This window comes from Sinocyclocheilus grahami, unplaced genomic scaffold, assembly GCF_001515645.1.
Source record: "Sinocyclocheilus grahami isolate Dianchi unplaced genomic scaffold, SAMN03320097.WGS_v1.1 scaffold1066.1, whole genome shotgun sequence".
Classification (NCBI taxonomy): domain Eukaryota; kingdom Metazoa; phylum Chordata; class Actinopteri; order Cypriniformes; family Cyprinidae; genus Sinocyclocheilus; species Sinocyclocheilus grahami.
The window spans coordinates 74930-94778 of NW_015506245.1; the positions used below are offsets into that span (position 1 = coordinate 74930).

Here is a 19849-nt window from a genome sequence, read left to right on the forward strand (position 1 = left end):
TATTTGCTATTGACTGTTCAAATGCGGAGTTTTGCGCAGCGCAGAGTAATGCGTCGTGTGTGTGTGTGTGAGGGGAACAGGGTCACATCACAGTAGAGTGAATTGCCTGTCAGAAATCATAGCACTTCAGCTGTCTTAACCGCGGCTTGTGTACTGCATAATCACTGTGTCTGTCACGTGACTCTGTTGCCCTTTCGGGCTTGAACTGATGGTAAAACTAACGACATTATTAACTGTCTTGATATTTACTTTGAAAGCTTGAAGCTCGCGATTATGGTAAGGGGCGTTACATTTCCGACGCGTGCTTGTGGTGTTCGGCCAATCACAATGCACTGACCAATCAGAGCAGACTGCGCTTGTCAAACACGTTGTGAAAACGACGTGTTTGAGAGAGGCAGGGCATAGAGGACCTACAATAATGTACAGTATTTGAAAAATAATGTGTTTTTTGAACATTAAAGCATGTCAACATATTCTGTTACACCAAATATTGATCTTTAAAATAGCATCATATGACCCCTTTAAAGTGGCATGCACCAAAACGGCTTACTCTGAAAAGACCTATTTTTGGCAAGGTAAAAAGGGTGTTGTTTTACACTACCATTGAGAAATTTAAACCAAAGTATGTTGTAGACTGTTCATTAAGACCCTAAACAATCATGTCAACTTGTGGAAAATGGTCATCCGATTAAGTCCGCATATTGATAGCGCATATTGATGTGACGTTGAGATTACACCGCTGAATGTAGCGAACCCCGGTTGAATACACGAGTGCTTATTTCATTTAGCCTGTTTTCATGTCTGTTACTATCGGCATGTCCTCCGAGTGATTACATGCTCTAGACTGTATAAACACTGATGTGTAAAAGCTGCTGCTAATATGCTTAATATTTCACTCCTGCATATGATGCAAACTGCATCTTACAGCGATTGACTTATTTTAACCTTGTTTATGGTTGCTCATTTTTTAATTCTATTAGGGAGACTGTGCAATACACACAGCGATATGGATTAAAAGAGCATTCACTTATCTTAGATGTTGATTTCAGACTTTCTGAAGTGCACTGCTACAGCAAACACTGACAAGTATTTAAATGTTGAGCAGCGAGCTCATAGGCTACCCATACGGAGAGAACCAATCAGCTGTGCCATATGATAATGATGTCTTTATGTCATATCGATTTAGATCTATCGGATTGCGCCATCTAAAGTTTCATGCCAGAACTTTGTATTTCTGACTAATAAATTATTACAAAGAACTTTTAAACAAAGTTAGTAAAGGGTATATGAAAATTTATTATATCCTTTGTTTTTCTATTATTAGTAAATGCTATAATAGCTTCTCATCTACTGCGAGCATTCAGCAAATACGCATCGGCAGAGATTGGCATCGGCTGTTAAAAAAAAAATCTATTTCGGTCGACCACCATTCTCTTGTGCCTCAAAACCCATTAAGATCAAAACCCATTAATTACCTATCTATAGGCTACCCAACTGCTTGCCTGCCACACACTCTTCTGTCCAAGAGGGGCCCTCACTTCAAAATCTTGGCAGTGGGTGTTAATAGTGTCATACAGTGCAGATCAAGTTACTCAGTACAGTAAAATTATGAAATAAAGGCAGTCAATTCTGCCCCCGCTACCATTTAAATAAATTAGATTTTTGTCACCAATTTTATCACCATTTAAAGTTTATTAAATCAATCATTAGTCATCCTTTGATCTTCCTGCATGACTCCTATCTGTGATGTTTATAAATTTATAGTGATGTGTATCATTTTGTTATAAGCTTGTTAAAATACTTTCTAAAGTTTCTAAATCAAAACAAAACTATAAAAAAGCCACTTATTTGAAGTGAGAAGTGAACACGATGTATCTGTGGTGCTATCAAAAAACTGCTATGTTTATTCTCTGACCAACAAAAGAGTATTCCGGAAACATTTTTTGCAAGTCTGTTACACTAATCCTTTAAAAAGGCACAATATGTAATTTTCGCTGCTAGAGGGCGCGTATTCAAAATAAACAAATAGACAAAGGCGTAGTTTGATGATGCCGTGACTGAGTGTGGAATCATGGGAGTTGTCGTCTTCATCCCCACAGCCGATGCAATCCGACGGGACTCGGGCAGTAATCATGTTCATGGATGAGCTAATGATTTATTAACGTAGTAGAATGAAGCAGGGTGAGGCTGAAAGACGTCGAAGCGAAACGAGGCCGCTGAAAGAGCGTGACACATGGCTCGAAAGCAGCGGAGCTTTTATTATGCCACAGTCGACCGCTTTCGCTCCTTCCGGTCATGCGTATGTGGGGGGAAAAATCAGCGCTGTTTTATCATACTAGATACATTTGAAAGTTCTGTTATAATGCTACTCTGTGCGGTTGTCACCGGTCTATTAAAACGCACAACATATTAAAGTGTCTTTGGAGTTTCTGGAAATCGAGGGGTTATGACGTCATTGGCAGGCGACACAATGGCACTATGGACACGGTCCGTGTCACTAGTTAAAATTGCTTATTTCTCTGGATTTAAAAATTCTTCGAAACATTTGGGAAATCTTACATATTGTGCCTTTAAGTACCTAAATCTTTAAACCTAAATTTTATAAAATTATAATAGTTTGTTATATGCATAAGTATTGCATATAGTGGAGGACTACAATTCATTTATATGTTGTGATGGACATCATTGGTCCCAGGGTTTTAGTGTCATGCCATCCTTATGCGTTGTTTGTTGCCTTGGATTTAAAGTACTGCAATGTCTGCAATTTAGACAAATAAGAGAAAACTCTTTGTTTTTCTTTCAAGGTTTGGCCTGAAGTTACTGATCCAGAGAAGTTTGTGTTTGAAGATGTTGCCATTGCTACATATTTGTTGGTTGGTTGAACTATTGATTGATTATTATGCATATTTGTTTTTAGAAATCAAATTATTATAGTTTCACCCTCAATATTCACTGAATATCTTTAATAATCAGTAAATTAAAAAATATATTGAAATTAAATATATTAATTAATTTATATTAATTTAATATAAAATTAAATATATATTGTGCATGTTAAACAAATGGACTCATAAACATCTTATTGAATCTTATTACTGAAGTCTTATTGACTCTGAGCATATCAGAGAAAAAAAACATTGTCTCTCTGTCTCCTGTGCAGATCTTATGGGGTGAAGAGCGTGCTGAAAAGGGAACAACAACCAAACAGTCCTTTGTGGATCTTGGCTGTGGAAATGGCCTTCTAGTTCACATATTGAACAATGAAGGGGTAGGTTAACTAATACATTTGCTGCAGTGTTGAATTGCCAAACCATGTACCATGTTTCATGTCTGTAAATCACCCACACAGGTCCCTCTGTAGAGCTCTGTTAATATTCATCCAGTTTTAAAACCAATGATACAGTGAAGTCTGTGTAAATAAAATACAATAAGAACCCATCACTGTTCTGTAACATTTAATTAGACAAGAGATTAGAAATTTGACTGCTTCCCTCAGGGCTTAAAGGGAGTTATATACAGCCCCTGTCATGTACTCTGTTCTGTTTTGATTAAACTGACTAAGGCCTCAGTTAGTCATTTACTCCTGGGTTTCAGCATCCTGGAAAGGGCATGGACATTCGCAAAAGAAAGATCTGGGACATGTATGGGCCTGGTACTCATCTAGAGGTAAGATATTATTTACCTTTTATTTTATAAGATATATTACCTTTTATTGTTCTTTAATCATTGGTCAGTATGGAAAGTCAATAAAATTGTATATATTATAAATGTGCCATTTTAATATGTACTAGTAGGTAGACCTGTTGTACTCAACAGAAGGCCAGCGGGCCGCATCTGGCCCGTCTGCATTAATTTTGTGGCTCGTGTCATGCTGAAGATGAATATAGTTTTATTATAATTTGCGCTCAATATATTAGGCAGTTTGATTTTTTAAAATTTAATGTATGCAATCACATTAGTAAAAGCTGCTCGCTCTGCAAGCGCTGTCACTAACGGGCAATTAAACAGCAACACGCCCCAAACAACTTAAAGAGAAGCATTGTCCAACAAAAGAGGACATTTAATAACTTGATTTTACTCCACAACATCAGTCAAGTGTTCGAAATAACTTGTGATCTGTTTAAATTGTGATCGTTTTGTGATCTGATCTGATCCGCTTTTTTGTCATGGAACGAGGCAAAAAATACTGTAATAAAGGCTATATCGATTAAAATTGGATTATAAATATACTTTATTATGAAAATACCAGAGATGAGAAGAGCACAGATAATCCATATACTGCCGCGTCGTGTGTTTACGGTCTTCATGTTTGATCAGTAGAGCCCGACCGATTTGGGTTTTTTGGGGCAGATGCCGATATTACGGACTAAAAAAAGACCGATATCGATATATCGGCCGATATTATGTGTAGGCTATATAACAGTACAATATAGTCAAAGGTTTGTACACACTTCCCATTCGTGTGTCCAAACTTTTGACTGGTACTGTATATAGAATGCAGTATATACATAAACAGAATATACATACTTTAACACATTTTTTGCAATGGTTTGATCAAATGTGGTGATCAAACACTTGTGTCACTATGTGACAAATAGGCCTATGTAATGGAAGCAGGGTATTTAACAATAAACTTTATTATTCAAAATGAGTCTGACATCAGTGCACTTACCAGTAAACTTCACTTATTATAAATAACTTAAAAAACACAAATCGAACAAAATACATATAACTTGAATTAAGAAAATAAACAAGGTAACTGTATAGGGCAAGCAAGCTATACAGCCAAACCAACAGGGGCAGGTTTATGCAGGAAGCAAAGCTTTTCCAAATGTAAACATCTAAAATGAATAATGAATAATATTTTTTCACATTCTTTGTGTATTTTCTGGTAATTAAATGAACATGCAGAACATGAGTATTCGTATTTAAAAGTTTTTTGCAGTTTAATATTCACAGACACTAGTGGCACGCTTGGTCTTTGCCCATATTAGGGTTCCCTTTCATAGGTTCACTTCAATGTATCGCTATGGGAAATATCTCCGATGTGATGAATGTCTGAAGCCCTTTTACCATCACGCCAATTCATTGGCCAATAGAGCTTAGCACCGCCCCGAGCATATGTCACGTATGCTCATATATGTGTGTATGATTTCATCAGATTTCAATTCCTTCAGGAAGCGAATCTTCTGTTGCCTGTCGGAAAGAGATTATTGGTGTTCTAAGCCATCTATTTTATAGAGCAGTTTACTCCTCTAAGGTGGACACAATCAGTTTTCCGATTAGGGCTGGGCGATATGATGATATTATCGTATATCGACGATGTCTCGTAAGTATCGTGATGTCGATGTCGATGACATTATCGGGGGAAAAAAATTACAAATGATAAACCTAGTAAGTTGCAAAAAATATTTTACATAGCTCCATAGTCACCATACAGATTTTTTTGCATGCAAGAATTAAATAATTTAGTAGGAGGGTTGGGAATCGAAAAGCTATTCCAATTTCGGAAATCAGATCAGATGCCTAAGGTCAGGAATCAAATTACATTTCGATTCTGCGTCTTGATTTCTGTATGCGCATTTATTGTGATTTCAAAAGATTCAACTGCAAGAAGACTAAATTAAACTCACTTCTGCACTTGCACGCTGTTTTCTGTGCTGCGCACACACTGGACTGAGCTCTCTTTCTCGTGTTTTTACACGTTCGAATGGACAAATACACACAGAATTATATTAAAATGTCCCATAAATACGATCAGTTATGTCTTAAGTGAACGTAAAGAGTTGAGAAAGAAAACAAGGGTGTATTGGATCCATGCATTGACAGCAGCCGCTGCCGCCAGTCATTATAATGTTAATCAAAGAACAAAAGAAAATCCCTCACTGATCTTGACTGAATCACTTTTGTAACCTCAGTTTATATTTTATTCGCCTGTTGTTTGGCGCTGACTACTGTAATGGCAACATGCATCTGTGTATGTGATTATTTTGGAGATGTGTTCCAATATAATTTATCCTTATTTAGGGTATAGGCCTATTCTATTTTGAGCTGCAGTTTAATAAACGTTAAACAGAAAAAAGACAAAGTAGCACTGCATGTGTTTCTGAATATTTATTTAAACAGACTGTATAATGATGAAAAACCACAAACATGACTGGTATAATTAAAATAGGCAAATTCCTTCAGCGCACATTTCAGTGCAATATTTTTACAGATTTTTTAAACCGTGTATACAATATAATTGTTTAATTAAGCTGAGATATAGCACTATAAATTCTTAATTAATTTCACAAACCGATGAAGACATTAGACTTCTCAGGTCGACCCTCAACATGCATGCGTTTCGAGTTTCGGCAGCCCGACACTGAATATTATATTGTGCGCGATGTATTTTGATTAATAAAATAAAAATTATAAAAATTACAGTATAAAAATGAAATTTAAATTACCCTGCTTCTAATTAAATAAAGCAGTTATTTTTATTTAGTTAAAAACGGTCCAAAAGATACCTCCGAACTAGTAGGCTACCAGAAAGGAAAAAAAAACTAAAATTCAGTTTTTGCTCGGAATTCATTTTTAATCCCTGTTTGATTTTAGTCATACATGATAAATATCAAATACGTTATAGCTTGACTACAAGTTTAAAAACAACGCTGCATTTGTTATAATTAAGGAAATTAAACTTACCATCATGAAATGTGTCTATACAGGCGATATTGCCAAAAAGAAAGAGAAACATCTGAAAATCGGCATATTTTATTCAAGACATTATTATATGACATTAACATGCATTTATCATTCTTACAATCACCGCCAGAATGTCCAACTTCACCATGATGAACTTAAAATTGGGTTCTATTATTTTTCCTCAACAGTTCTCATCACATAACGAAATTCATTTCAAACACAAATTTGATAAGAACAGAGTGGAAATTATTAGCAACACCAAAATAACAGCAAAGCTAATGTTTTCTGTTAGTTTAAGCACAAACTAAGAAAAGTAAAACCAAACTTTGTGGCAATAATTAAGACCAAACTGAACATAGTGTGTGTTTATGGTGCATGTTGGCAATGTTGTCTCGGCGTGGTGTGTTGGAGGTGGGGCTTAGGACACACGAGGAAACGGGTATGAAGACTGCTTCGTGACCTTTATCTATTGTTGTACCCGTGATATCTGTGTTTGTATGTGTTGCGTTCTGGCTCGCTCTCTTTCTGAGGAAATGTTCAACTTTCTTCGTTCAACCCCCGCTGTTCCAGTTTTGCGGTTGCCGAGGCACCGCACGAGCTCGACGCTTGGGGTGTTGGCGATAAGCCCGAGTGTACGGAGAGTGAGCGAATAGAATTAATCCCCTTCTCTCTCACTCTCTTCCATGGACCGCGTGCGTTCATCAGAAGAGCGCCTCGTGAGTCCGGTGGTTTCGTTAAATCTGATTCCAGCTCCGGAAGCTCGTAAATAGTTTTTTTGGGCTGCGAATTAGATGATGCATACTTTACAGCGGCCTCGAGCTCTCGAGCTCATAGGTGACACGCTATAGATATAAGATAGGGGTTAAGCGTGCTTACTGCTATAAAATCCCTGTTTGCTCTTCCCTCCCCTGGATCAAGTGTTTCTCGAGTTTATTAAACAACTATTTATTGTTCAAAAATTTGTTTATTGTATAAAATTATTGGCACTAATTTTAGGACATTTGTCATGCATTGTTTTTTTTCGCTTCGAGCTACCAAGCATTAGTTTGCCCAGCTAATTACTATTTCTTTCAGCTCTGCTGCTACATTGAGCTGAAACAAATAAGTGGAAGATCGTGTTGCAGAGTATTTCTTATAGCAAGCTTAACAGTGAGCAGGTGGTTTAGGTGCTGCACTAATGCAGACAGGTTCATTTTATTGTCCACTTCCTACTCCTGCAGCTGATGTTTGTCGTGCACTATGGTTTTGGCGCTTCGTGCTACCAAGCATTAGTTTGCCCAACTATTTCCTTCAGCTCCGCTGTTGCGTCCAGCTGAAACAAATAAGTTAACGAGCTCATGTATAAGAGTATTTCTTATAGACAAGCCTTCTTATTGAAAGCTATAAGCTGCCATATCACCCTGTAGCCCAAGACTGGTTACCCACTGAGGCTAAGCAGGGTTGAGCCTGGTCAGTACCTGGATGGGAGACCTCCTGGGAAAACTAGCTTGCTGCTGGAAGATGTGTTAGTGAGGCCAGCAGGGGGTGCTCACCCTGTGCTCTGTGTGGGTCCTAATGCCCCAGTGTAGTGATGGGGAAACTATACTGACAAAAAGCACCGTCTTTCGGATGAGATGTTAAACCGAGGTCCTGACTCTCTGTGGTCATTAAAAATTCCAGGATGTCCTTCAAAAAAGAGCAGGGGTGTAACCTCGGCATCCTGGCCAAATTTGCCCATTGGCCTCTGACCATCATGGCCTCCTAACCATCCCCATATCTGCTGATTGGCTTCATCACTCTGTCTCCTCTCCACCAATAAGCTGGTGTGTGGTGGACGTTCTGGTGCAATATGGCTGCCGTCGCATCATCCTAATGGATGCTGCACACTGGTGGTGGTTGAGGAGATTCCCCCCTTCTATGTAAAGCGCTTTGAGTGCATGTAAAGTGCTATATAAATGTAAATAATAATAATAATTATTATTTTAACATAGTGGCTTAGGTTGTAGAGTGAGGAGATGGTTTTTCCTGTCTCTCTCTACTCGCGGTGCTGCACGAATGCAGGCATGTTCATTTGAATTGGTGCTTACGCTTTCAACTCTTGTTTGTACCGTTATTAGGTGTGGACTCTGAAGAGCCCTGCAGCAGATGTTTTGTCGTGCACCATGGTCTTGACACTTCATGCTACCGAACGTTGTTCTGCCCGACTAATATAATATTTCTTTCAGCTCCGCTGCTGTGTTGAGCTGAAACATTAAGTGGCAAGCTGTTTTAATATTAATGCTATAATGCCTCCGGTTGTAGAGTTGAGCAGACGGTTTTTCCTATCTCTCTCTCGCTCTCTCTCTCTCTCTCTCTCTCTCTTGTTTCGTGTACTGCTTTTAGGCTAAGTGATGGTATAATGTTTTCGAACATTCCGACACCCCCGCGCTGCTAGAGGCGGGGTTGTAAACATGTGTCACGCCGCCTGCGTGTTCCCCCTAAACACAACAATGATGGCGGCTGTGAGAGAAGAACAGTTTCCAAGACAGATCCAAGACAGATCTCCAAGACAAACCGAGAAAGATCTATCTTTTAGATATGACTTAAACCAAGGCAGTACCCTTAACACCAACATCTTCCAAACGCTGCAATAAAATACCATGATCAATGGTATCAAAAGCAGCTGTGAGATCAAGTAAAATAAGAATAACTACCTTTCCTGAATCAACTGTCAATAAAATAATTAAAAACCTTAAGAAGGGTGAATTCTGTACTATGAAGAGATCTAAAACCTGACTGAAACATATCTATAACATCATTCATATCTAAATATGACGCAAGCTGAGATTGAACAACCTTCTCTAAAATTTTCGATAAGAAAGGTAGTTTTGATATTGGTCGGTAATTACTTAAAACAGTATAGTCCAAATTTGGTTTCTTAAGAAGTGGTCTGTGTTTTTCTGTCAATATGGGGTGCTGTGTGTACATTAATGAGGAAAAAAAATTAACTTAAATGATTTTAGCAAATGGCTGCAATATAACAAAGAGTGAAAAATTTAAGGGGGTCTGAATACTTTCCGTACCCACTGTATATGCTCCAACTGAGGTAAAGAAATAGGTTCAAAACTACTAAATGAACTCTGATGATTTAACTCAAAATGAAAGGTCGTTACTGGTCTAATCTGTGACCGAAGATTATCATTTTTGTTTACAAAGAATTGCAAAAAATCCTCACACATCTTTTGAGTAGCCTCGAGACAATTAGTAGGCGCAGGAAAAATCACTTTATTAATCGTATTAAATAAAATATTAGGCTTGTTTGAGTTCTTATTGATTATATTTGAGAAATATTTTGCTTTTGCACCCTTCACCGTAGACTGAACATTTGTCAAAGCTTCTCTTAACATATCAAATTATACTTGCAGCCTATCCTTCTTCCATTTTCGTTCAGCCCTTCTGCAAATTTTCCTTGACGTACGGATTTCATCATTCATCCATGGCTGTGATTGTTTTTTTTATTCCCTATATTTTAAGGGAGCAATCTCATCTAAAATTTCTGTACAAACCGAATTAAAATAATTAAAATACCCATCCACACTAAGATCCGGAGAAGAAAACTCTAAATCATGACAGAATGATGAGGCAACAAAGGCCTCAGAAAATGTATCAACAGTTGAAGTATTTATAAAACGAGTGAAGTGGCCAGACCTATTGCTTACTGTATTCAGTGAAGGAAATGCAGCATCAAAACAAACTAACAGATGATCAGAAAAACAAGCATCATTTACCACAACATTAGTAATAGAGAGACCCAAAGACAATACAAGATCAAGAGTATGGCCAGCTCTATGAGTAGATCCTGACACAAACTGAGTAAAATTAAATGAATCGATCAACTGCAAAAATTCACTAGCCAATGGCTTAGAGGAACAGCACACATGTATATTAAAATCACCAAGTATAAGAAAATGATCACAAGTAGGAATTGTGACAGACAAAAACTCTGAAAATGCATCAATAAAATCCTTATTATACCTTGGAGGTCTATAAATAAGTGCACATAACAGTGAAGAAACAGAATCAACCCTAAATAATTGTAATTCAAAACTAGTATATTTCCTGGACGGCAGTTGACTACATTTAAAATGATTTTTGTACACTGTTGCAATACCGCCACCTCTTCCAGAAGTTCTAGGCGAATTAAAAAATAGATAATTAAAAGGACCAAGTTCAGACAAAGGACTTAAGTCCAACGCGTCAAGCCAAGTTTCAGTCACAAAAAAGAAGTCCAAGTTATTTGATGAACAGTAATCATTTAAAATAAAAGTTTTATTCACCATGGACCTCGCATTTATTAACGCCATCTTGACTGAGATGGTGTTATCAACTGGTGGAAAATTCATGCACTTATCTCGTTTGAGCGATCGAAGATTGCTGACATTTACTCCTCCGTTCAAATGACGCGAAAGCCGTTGGCCACGCCGATAAGCTGGAAGCATCCCGGTAGACTCAACGGGAACCACCCATGAGCGTCTTAATTCCCCAAAGCTGGAATAGTCCATATGCGGCACCAAACAATTCCTTTGGGAGGCCCAAAATCGTTTATACTTAATCAGAAGTCCTCCTCGTTTCCCACGTTTTTTACGGCCTTTCTTCCTTTGCTGGGAACACCGTCGCCGAAGCAGCTCCACAGGAACCAAAAGCAACACCACGGAATGAGCGAAACTATGGTGACAAACGTCCCGGGATCCCAACGCCAACATAGACGTTCGAATACTTATAAGAGATTGACGATCGTAGCACAACATGGCTTTACCACTTGGCAGAGGGCACCAGGGTTGAACAGGTACATAATTAACAGGCAAATAAATTCCAATGCCTGAAGGCATGCCGGCAAACACACTGGCGCCATCTTGATCAGAACATCAACAATGTCTACAGGACATTTGAACTTTGTGTCAGTACATCATAAATAGGACGAGGCATCAGTTTATTGTCGGGGATTTGTCGTGTCATGTCGCACCACATCCAGTGTAGACAACATCACTGATTATAGCCTATTTAGTCGTGCCGCGCCGCTCTCGTCCGGTGTAGACGGTGTATTTAACGTTTTTATTTAAGGCTATTTTCTTATTTAACTGTATTTAGTTTCTTTGATATTTATTTTTGTGTTTTGCAGGCTGCGTGTTCACTGACGGAAGTGCTAAAAAAAAACATGCACGTGTGTTAATAGATGATCAAGCCTCATTTATTTCTTTCTTGTGTGTCATTTTATATATATATATATATATATATATATATATATATTAGTTTCATATAGAATTTTTATATATATATTATTAATATAAATTATATATATATATATATATATATATATAACAACACCGTGCCACTGACGGTAGTTGGTCCGTTACGACCGTGGTGGTAAAAACCTGCCACCGTCACAGCCCTAAATGTTACACATCAGATTTTCCCCCAATCATTAACTAAACGTTCATATAAGACATAACAGATTATATTTGTGTGAATCTCGCCTAGACATATTTCACAATAATGTACTTTATAGGGAGCTTGCGTGCTCTCAGAGAGGCCCGTCTTATACACACACTTTGCAAATGTCAGTCATCACGATCGTTTTGTTTTCATCAGCATGGGTTTGAAAATCAGTTCTGGTTTGGACTCATGTCATTAAGAATTCAATATGAATATTCACAAAAGCATATTAACAAAAAGCCTACAACTTGTGATGAGAAGCAGCAGCAGTCCAGAAGTGAGCAGAGAAAAAGGTACTACTCTCAGAAAACGTACAAATAAAGATAATTTTAGATGTTTAATTACTATCTGGAGCATTGGGAATGCTAGAAGAGGGCTTAATGAACTCATTTTTGTGAAAACCTCAAATTCGACCAAAACTGACATTTTTCACTACTTTTGCCTGTAGCTCAAAATTAGACTGTGCACATTCCAACTCATTTTGCCAAAACGGGTCTCAATTTGTCATCAGCAGAGTTTAATTCGAATGTGCCCTGTGTGTAACTATTATCTTGCAGACTCTCTATCCACTTTGTAATTACCGTCTTGAACTGCACATCCATTAGAACTATCGCCTTAAATTGTGCTTGCATTTTATGGTTATCAAAAGACATTTAATCCCCTCACTACATGGTTTATAAAACTTTAACTTGGTAATGGACTTCAGGTTGTTGATCATTTACATACTGTCACCAATACCAGTTTCATTACACTTTCATCCAATGATAATGAGATGCAGCGGGTGATCTTATCTATTTCAGGAAAATGCCATCACACCCAGCAATGACTTCCTCTTCCCCACCACGGACTGGCTGATTGGAAACCACTCAGATGAGCTTACACCATGGATCCCTGTAATAGCAGCCAGGCAAGTCTTCAGCATAGGACATTTAGTCCAAGTGTTGAGAAAATACCTGTTCTCTTGTAAATGAAACTGGAGTATTCAGCTTTTCCATCACAGGAATACATTTTAAAATGCACATTTTAAATTGTAATAATGTTTAACAGTATTACAGTTTTTACTGCAGTTATGATCAAATACATGCAGACTTGGTGAGTATGAGATATACTGTATATACAGTGCTCTCCATAAGTATTGAAACAGTAAAGACAAAATTGCTTTGTTTGCTGTGGAGTCAAGACATTTGCAAATATGATTAAAAGATGAATATGAGAAAAAACTACAGAATGTCACATTATGTTATTAGCTGTTTCAACACATGTTTTACCATATAAAAAGGACAGCACTTTTAAAATTCATCCCACTATCTGATGTGAGCATAAGTATTTGGGACAGATGAACATAAGGCAGATGTAAAAGATTAAAAGCTATTATTTTGTTGCAGATCTCTTGCGCGCAATCACAGCAGTGAGTCTGTGACCCATAGACATCACCAGACTCTTATCAGGGTCTTATCCTTTGAAATGCTTTTCCCAGCCTTTAATGCAGCCAATTCCAACTGTTGCTTGTTTTGGGGAGTTTTTGCCTTTAGTCTCCTCTTCAGCTGGTGAAATTAATGTTCAATCAGATTTAAATCTGGAGATTGATTTGGGCAATCTGAGACTTTCCATTTCTTTGCCCTGATAAACTCCTTGACTGAACTGGCAGGGTGTTTTGGGTCATTGTCCTGATGCAATATGAAGCGTTTTCTGATGAGTCTGGTGGCATTTTCTTGAATATTGGTAGCCAAGATGGTTTTGTACACTTCCAAATTAATTCTGCTGCTGTTATCATACATTAAGTCGTCATTAAAATTGAGAGAGCCTGTTCCAGAGACAGCCATGCATGCCCATGCCATGACACCACCTCCACCATGCTTTACAGATGAGGCTGTATGCTTCGGATTATTTGCAGTTCCCTTTTTTCTCCACACTTTTGTTTTCCCATCACTTAAATAAAGGATAATCTTTGTCTCATCTGTCCATAAAACTCTTTTCCAAAACTCTACTGGCTTTTGCAAACTCTAATCGTGCCTTTCTATTTTTGGTGCTGATCAGAGGTTTGTATCTTGCTGTGTAGCATCTGTAACTCTGTGTCAAAGTCTCCAGCGGACAGTAGATTTTAGAGAGTAGATTCACTCCAGCTTTCTGGAGGTTGTTGGTGATTTTACAGACACGTATTTTAGGGTTCTTTTTCACAGCTTTTATGATTTGCCTGTCATCAACTGCTGTTGTTTTCCTCAGCCAATCAGGACGTTGTTGGTTGCTGATGTTGCCGTTGGTTTCCAAACTCTTGATTTCTCCATGTCCTTTGTTTTTGAATTGACTTCCTCTTTTCTTTTAGCATCCAAATTGCTTGCTTTTCTCTCAAAGTCAGCTCTCTCATCTTCATCCTGGTTTGTGTGTGTCGTCATTGAATGCAAGACTAAAGGATATGGATATAACTGATATGACACATTGCCTGCTTTTAATATCTGAAGAATTAATGCAACAGGACATAGCTGATCACTTAGAAGGACCTGTGAGGCAACTGTTCCAATACTTATGCTCACATCAGGTAGGGGGATGAAACTCTAAAAGTGCTGATCTTCTTAGTTGGTAAAACATTTGTGTTGAAACACCCAATAATAAAATGTGACAATTTGTGGTTTTGTCTCATATTCATCTTTTAATCATATTTATATAATCACATATTTATATAAATAATCATATACTGTATATATACACTACCGTTCAGAAGTTTGGGATCAGTAAGATTTTTAATATTAATGTGTTTTACCGAAGTTTCTTGTGCTCATCAAGGCTGTATTTATTTGATCAAATATACAAAAAAAAACTGTTATTTTGTGAAATAACAGTTTCTATTTTAATATACTTTAAAATATCATTTATTCCTGTGATGCAAAGCTGAATTTTCAGCATCATTACTCCAGTCTTCAGTGTCACATGATCCTTCAGAAATCATTCTAATATGCTGATATATTATCAATGTTGGAAACAGTTGTGCTGCTTCATGTTTTTTGGAACCTGTGATACTTTTTACAGGATTCTTTTATGAATATAAATAAAAAATAAAAACACAGCATTTATTCAAAATGGAAATATTGTGTTACAATAAACACTACCATTCAAAAGTTTGGAGTCAGTAAATTTTTTTGCTTTCTATTTTTGAAAGTAATGAATACTTTTATTCAGCAAGGATGTCTTAAATGGATAAAAAATTATAGTAAAGACTCATTAGAGTTAGAAAAGATTTTAATTTGAAATAAATGCTGTTTTTTTTACTTTTTTTTCCATAAAAGAATCCAGAAAAAAATATTTCCAAAAAAAAAACAAAAAAAACTAAGCAGCACAACTGTTTCCAGCACTGATAATAAATCAGCATATTAGAATGATTTCTGAAGGATCATGTGACACTGAAGACTGCAGTAATGATGCTGAAAATTCAGCTTTGATCACAGAAATAAATTATATTTTAAAATATATTAAAACAGAAAACCAATATTAGAAATTGAAATAATATATCACAATATTACAGTTGTTTTCTGTATTTTTGATCAAATAAGTACAGCCTTGATGAGCACAAGAGACTTGTATATATATATTCGAGGCTTTCGGTTCGGTACGCATTACAAACCGAACAATTCGTTGGACTAATCATATTATATTTGGAATTAAAAAAAGAAAATATAATGTTCTCAGTGTCACTGCGCTCAACAAGGCAGCCCAAACGACGTAACGGGCAATGTACTGTCTGCCCAGTGACGTAGCAGACAGCCCCGCGATAACCTCCCTGTGCTGGGTTGCGTCGAAAGACGATGATTTTGTATCGACAATAGCCAGAGGCGTTGTCAAAAACATAAATTATTGGCAATATTAAGAGGATTTGACGTTTCCAATAAATGTAGGTTGTTAAATTCTTATTTTATTAAGCCTATTATTATTATGAAGTTACTTTTATTATTAATTTAAAATTTATTAATTTGCCACGCAATATTACTGCATAACTAACGCGCTGCAAGGATAACAAAAGTTTAGGCTATTTATTCCTCAATTACCATGTTGTAAAAAAAGGTCTTTTAAGACCTTTTATACTGTTTCGCATACATTGTCAGCGTTGTGCGCTTGCTTAGCCCTTTGTTGTGATAAACAGTAAAGTGTGTTTAAGCGCTAGCAAAAGACAGTGTAAAGAAATACTCTTTGAAAGAAGCAGTCAATCAGCCGAAGTTAAAAGCAGATCGTAAGTGTATTTATTTCTTGTCTCATTAGTGTTTAGCGCAGTTGTCGTTGCTAGGAAACACTTGTTTTGTTTACTGTGTTAAGACGTGCTGAAGTTGCATTTGGTCTCGTATACTGTATCGCATACCTTGTCAGTGTTGTGCACTTGCTTAGCCCTTTTTTGTGATAAACAGTAAACTGTGTTCAGCTGAATTAAATTTCCGTTTTGTCAAATGGGTATAAAAAAGGTTAGTACACCGCGGCAGCCCTCGTGTGAAGACCGAAGAGTGTAAAGACCATTGATTCTACCGTGCAGGGACACAGACACAGACTTTTTTACACGTTTTTTCACTTCTGTTTCAGTTTTTATGACCAACTCTTACTATGTGTTTTCATATCCCTATTATTTTTTTTACTTTTTTTTCCATAAAAGAATCCAGAAAAAAATATTTCCAAAAAAAAAACAAAAAAAACTAAGCAGCACAACTGTTTCCAGCACTGATAATAAATCAGCATATTAGAATGATTTCTGAAGGATCATGTGACACTGAAGACTGCAGTAATGATGCTGAAAATTCAGCTTTGATCACAGAAATAAATTATATTTTAAAATATATTAAAACAGAAAACCAATATTAGAAATTGAAATAATATATCACAATATTACAGTTGTTTTCTGTATTTTTGATCAAATAAGTACAGCCTTGATGAGCACAAGAGACTTGTATATATATATTCGAGGCTTTCGGTTCGGTACGCATTACAAACCGAACAATTCGTTGGACTAATCATATTATATTTGGAATTAAAAAAAGAAAATATAATGTTCTCAGTGTCACTGCGCTCAACAAGGCAGCCCAAACGACGTAACGGGCAATGTACTGTCTGCCCAGTGACGTAGCAGACAGCCCCGCGATAACCTCCCTGTGCTGGGTTGCGTCGAAAGACGATGATTTTGTATCGACAATAGCCAGAGGCGTTGTCAAAAACATAAATTATTGGCAATATTAAGAGGATTTGACGTTTCCAATAAATGTAGGTTGTTAAATTCTTATTTTATTAAGCCTATTATTATTATGAAGTTACTTTTATTATTAATTTAAAATTTATTAATTTGCCACGCAATATTACTGCATAACTAACGCGCTGCAAGGATAACAAAAGTTTAGGCTATTTATTCCTCAATTACCATGTTGTAAAAAAAGGTCTTTTAAGACCTTTTATACTGTTTCGCATACATTGTCAGCGTTGTGCGCTTGCTTAGCCCTTTGTTGTGATAAACAGTAAAGTGTGTTTAAGCGCTAGCAAAAGACAGTGTAAAGAAATACTCTTTGAAAGAAGCAGTCAATCAGCCGAAGTTAAAAGCAGATCGTAAGTGTATTTATTTCTTGTCTCATTAGTGTTTAGCGCAGTTGTCGTTGCTAGGAAACACTTGTTTTGTTTACTGTGTTAAGACGTGCTGAAGTTGCATTTGGTCTCGTATACTGTATCGCATACCTTGTCAGTGTTGTGCACTTGCTTAGCCCTTTTTTGTGATAAACAGTAAACTGTGTTCAGCTGAATTAAATTTCCGTTTTGTCAAATGGGTATAAAAAAGGTTAGTACACCGCGGCAGCCCTCGTGTGAAGACCGAAGAGTGTAAAGACCATTGATTCTACCGTGCAGGGACACAGACACAGACTTTTTTACACGTTTTTTCACTTCTGTTTCAGTTTTTATGACCAACTCTTACTATGTGTTTTCATATCCCTATTATTATTACCACTCGCAAACCATGTATCACACACTATAGGCAGCGCAATCCTAACAACCTGTGCACTTTGCCTATGTCTGCTAATACACTACTTTTTTTTCTATTCGTCTCTGGAATTGTCAGTCTGCAGTAAACAAAGCAGATTGCATTACATCTATTACTACTCATTCAAGACTAAACCTCATGGCCCTGACAGAGACGTGGCTCAAACGAGAGGACACTGCTACTCCTGCAGCACTCTCCAATAATTTCTCATTTTCCCACACTCCCCGTCTAACTGGAAGAGGTGGAGGTACTGGTCTGCTTATCTCTTATGATTGGAAATGTATTCCTTTACCTTCTCTGGGTATTAGCAGCTCCTTTGAATCACATTGTCACTATTGTACACCCTTTTAAAAACCATTTTGTAGTTGTTTATTGACCCCCAGGACCACAAGGTAACTTCTTGAATGAATTAGATGTGCTGCTCTCAACCTTTCCTGAGGATGGTACTCCCCTAGTTATGCTTGGAGACTTCAACATCCACCTAGATAAACCTCAGGCTGCAGACTTCCACACTCTGCTTGCCTCTTTTGATCTCAAGAGAGTGTTAACTACGGCTACTCACAAATCAGGCAACCAACTGGACCTTATTTACACACAACACTGCTCCACTGATCATGTACTGGTTACTCCACTGTACACCTTGGATCATTTCCTCCTCACTCTTAACCTCAGCATGGTTCCTGACACAACACATACCCCTCCACATGTCATCTTTTGACGTAACCTGCGCTCGCACTCACCCTCACGGCTATCTGCTATGGTTTTCCTGCTATGGACAAATGGGCTTCCTTCCCCTAAACAGTTATCATCTATTGATGCTAACAGTGTTACTGATACTTTCTGCTTCACTCTTACATCTTGTTTAGACACTGTCTGCCCCTTGTCTTCCAGGCCAGGCTATACAACCCCTTCTGCCCCTTGGCTGTCTGATGTCTAATTAGTGACCGTTGTTTTGTTTTGATCTCTCCGCTGCATTTCCGCGTGCGTCACTTCTGAGCGGCGCATTTGATGCTTTGTTTACAACAGTGTGAGCGCAAGCTAGATTCAAGTGATTATTACGTTTTGAATATGGATATTTTTCTTACAAAAACGCATCGATTCGCTACAGGAGGCCTTTTTTTCACCCCCTGGAGCCGTGAGAGACACTTTTTATTTTTTTTTTTTTATGGAAGGGAGCTTTTTATTTCACGTCTTTTGGACTGAAGCAATGCAACACCCGCTGAGTGGCATTAAACAGCTTGGAAGATCAAAGACAATTTTTTATAGAATTCCGACTGGATTCGTCTGAAAGAAGAAAGTCATATACACCTAGGATGCCTCGGGGGTGAGTAAAACGCAGCCTAATTTTCATTTTTGGGTGAACTATCCCTTTAATAAACCATTAAAATCATTATAATGAGCCTTTAATTGCATACATAGCCTAATAAGTGCTCAAGTACATGCATAAAGCTTGCCACAGCACACCGGCAGAGGTAATGATTATGAATGTTTCAGGGTAAAACAGTAAGGAGACTGCATTAACATTTTAATAATTTGATAAACTAGTGCTTTCTTTGTTTTCAGATTAAGAGATGAAGTCGGCGACACTTTAGTCAAAGACTAAAAGGGTGTTTCCAGCATCAAAAAAATAAAAGTATTATACAACATTAAATTTAGTTTTTTCCTCAGACATTAGAATGTGTCCTGTTTAACTTTATATTTTTCTTAACAAAA

The 19849-nt window shown here is 37.3% G+C and overlaps 1 protein-coding gene across 1 annotated transcript in view; it reads left to right on the forward strand.

The window, feature by feature from the left end:
- Positions 1-19849, forward strand: part of trmt44 (tRNA methyltransferase 44 homolog) — a 103808-nt gene that overhangs the window by 16948 nt on the left and 67011 nt on the right. The window contains exons 4-7 of the mRNA XM_016251661.1: positions 2805-2873; positions 3161-3268; positions 3595-3666; positions 12942-13048. Of these exons, the coding sequence (XP_016107147.1) occupies positions 2805-2873; positions 3161-3268; positions 3595-3666; positions 12942-13048 (356 nt within the window). The remainder of the gene's footprint in view (positions 1-2804; positions 2874-3160; positions 3269-3594; positions 3667-12941; positions 13049-19849) is intronic.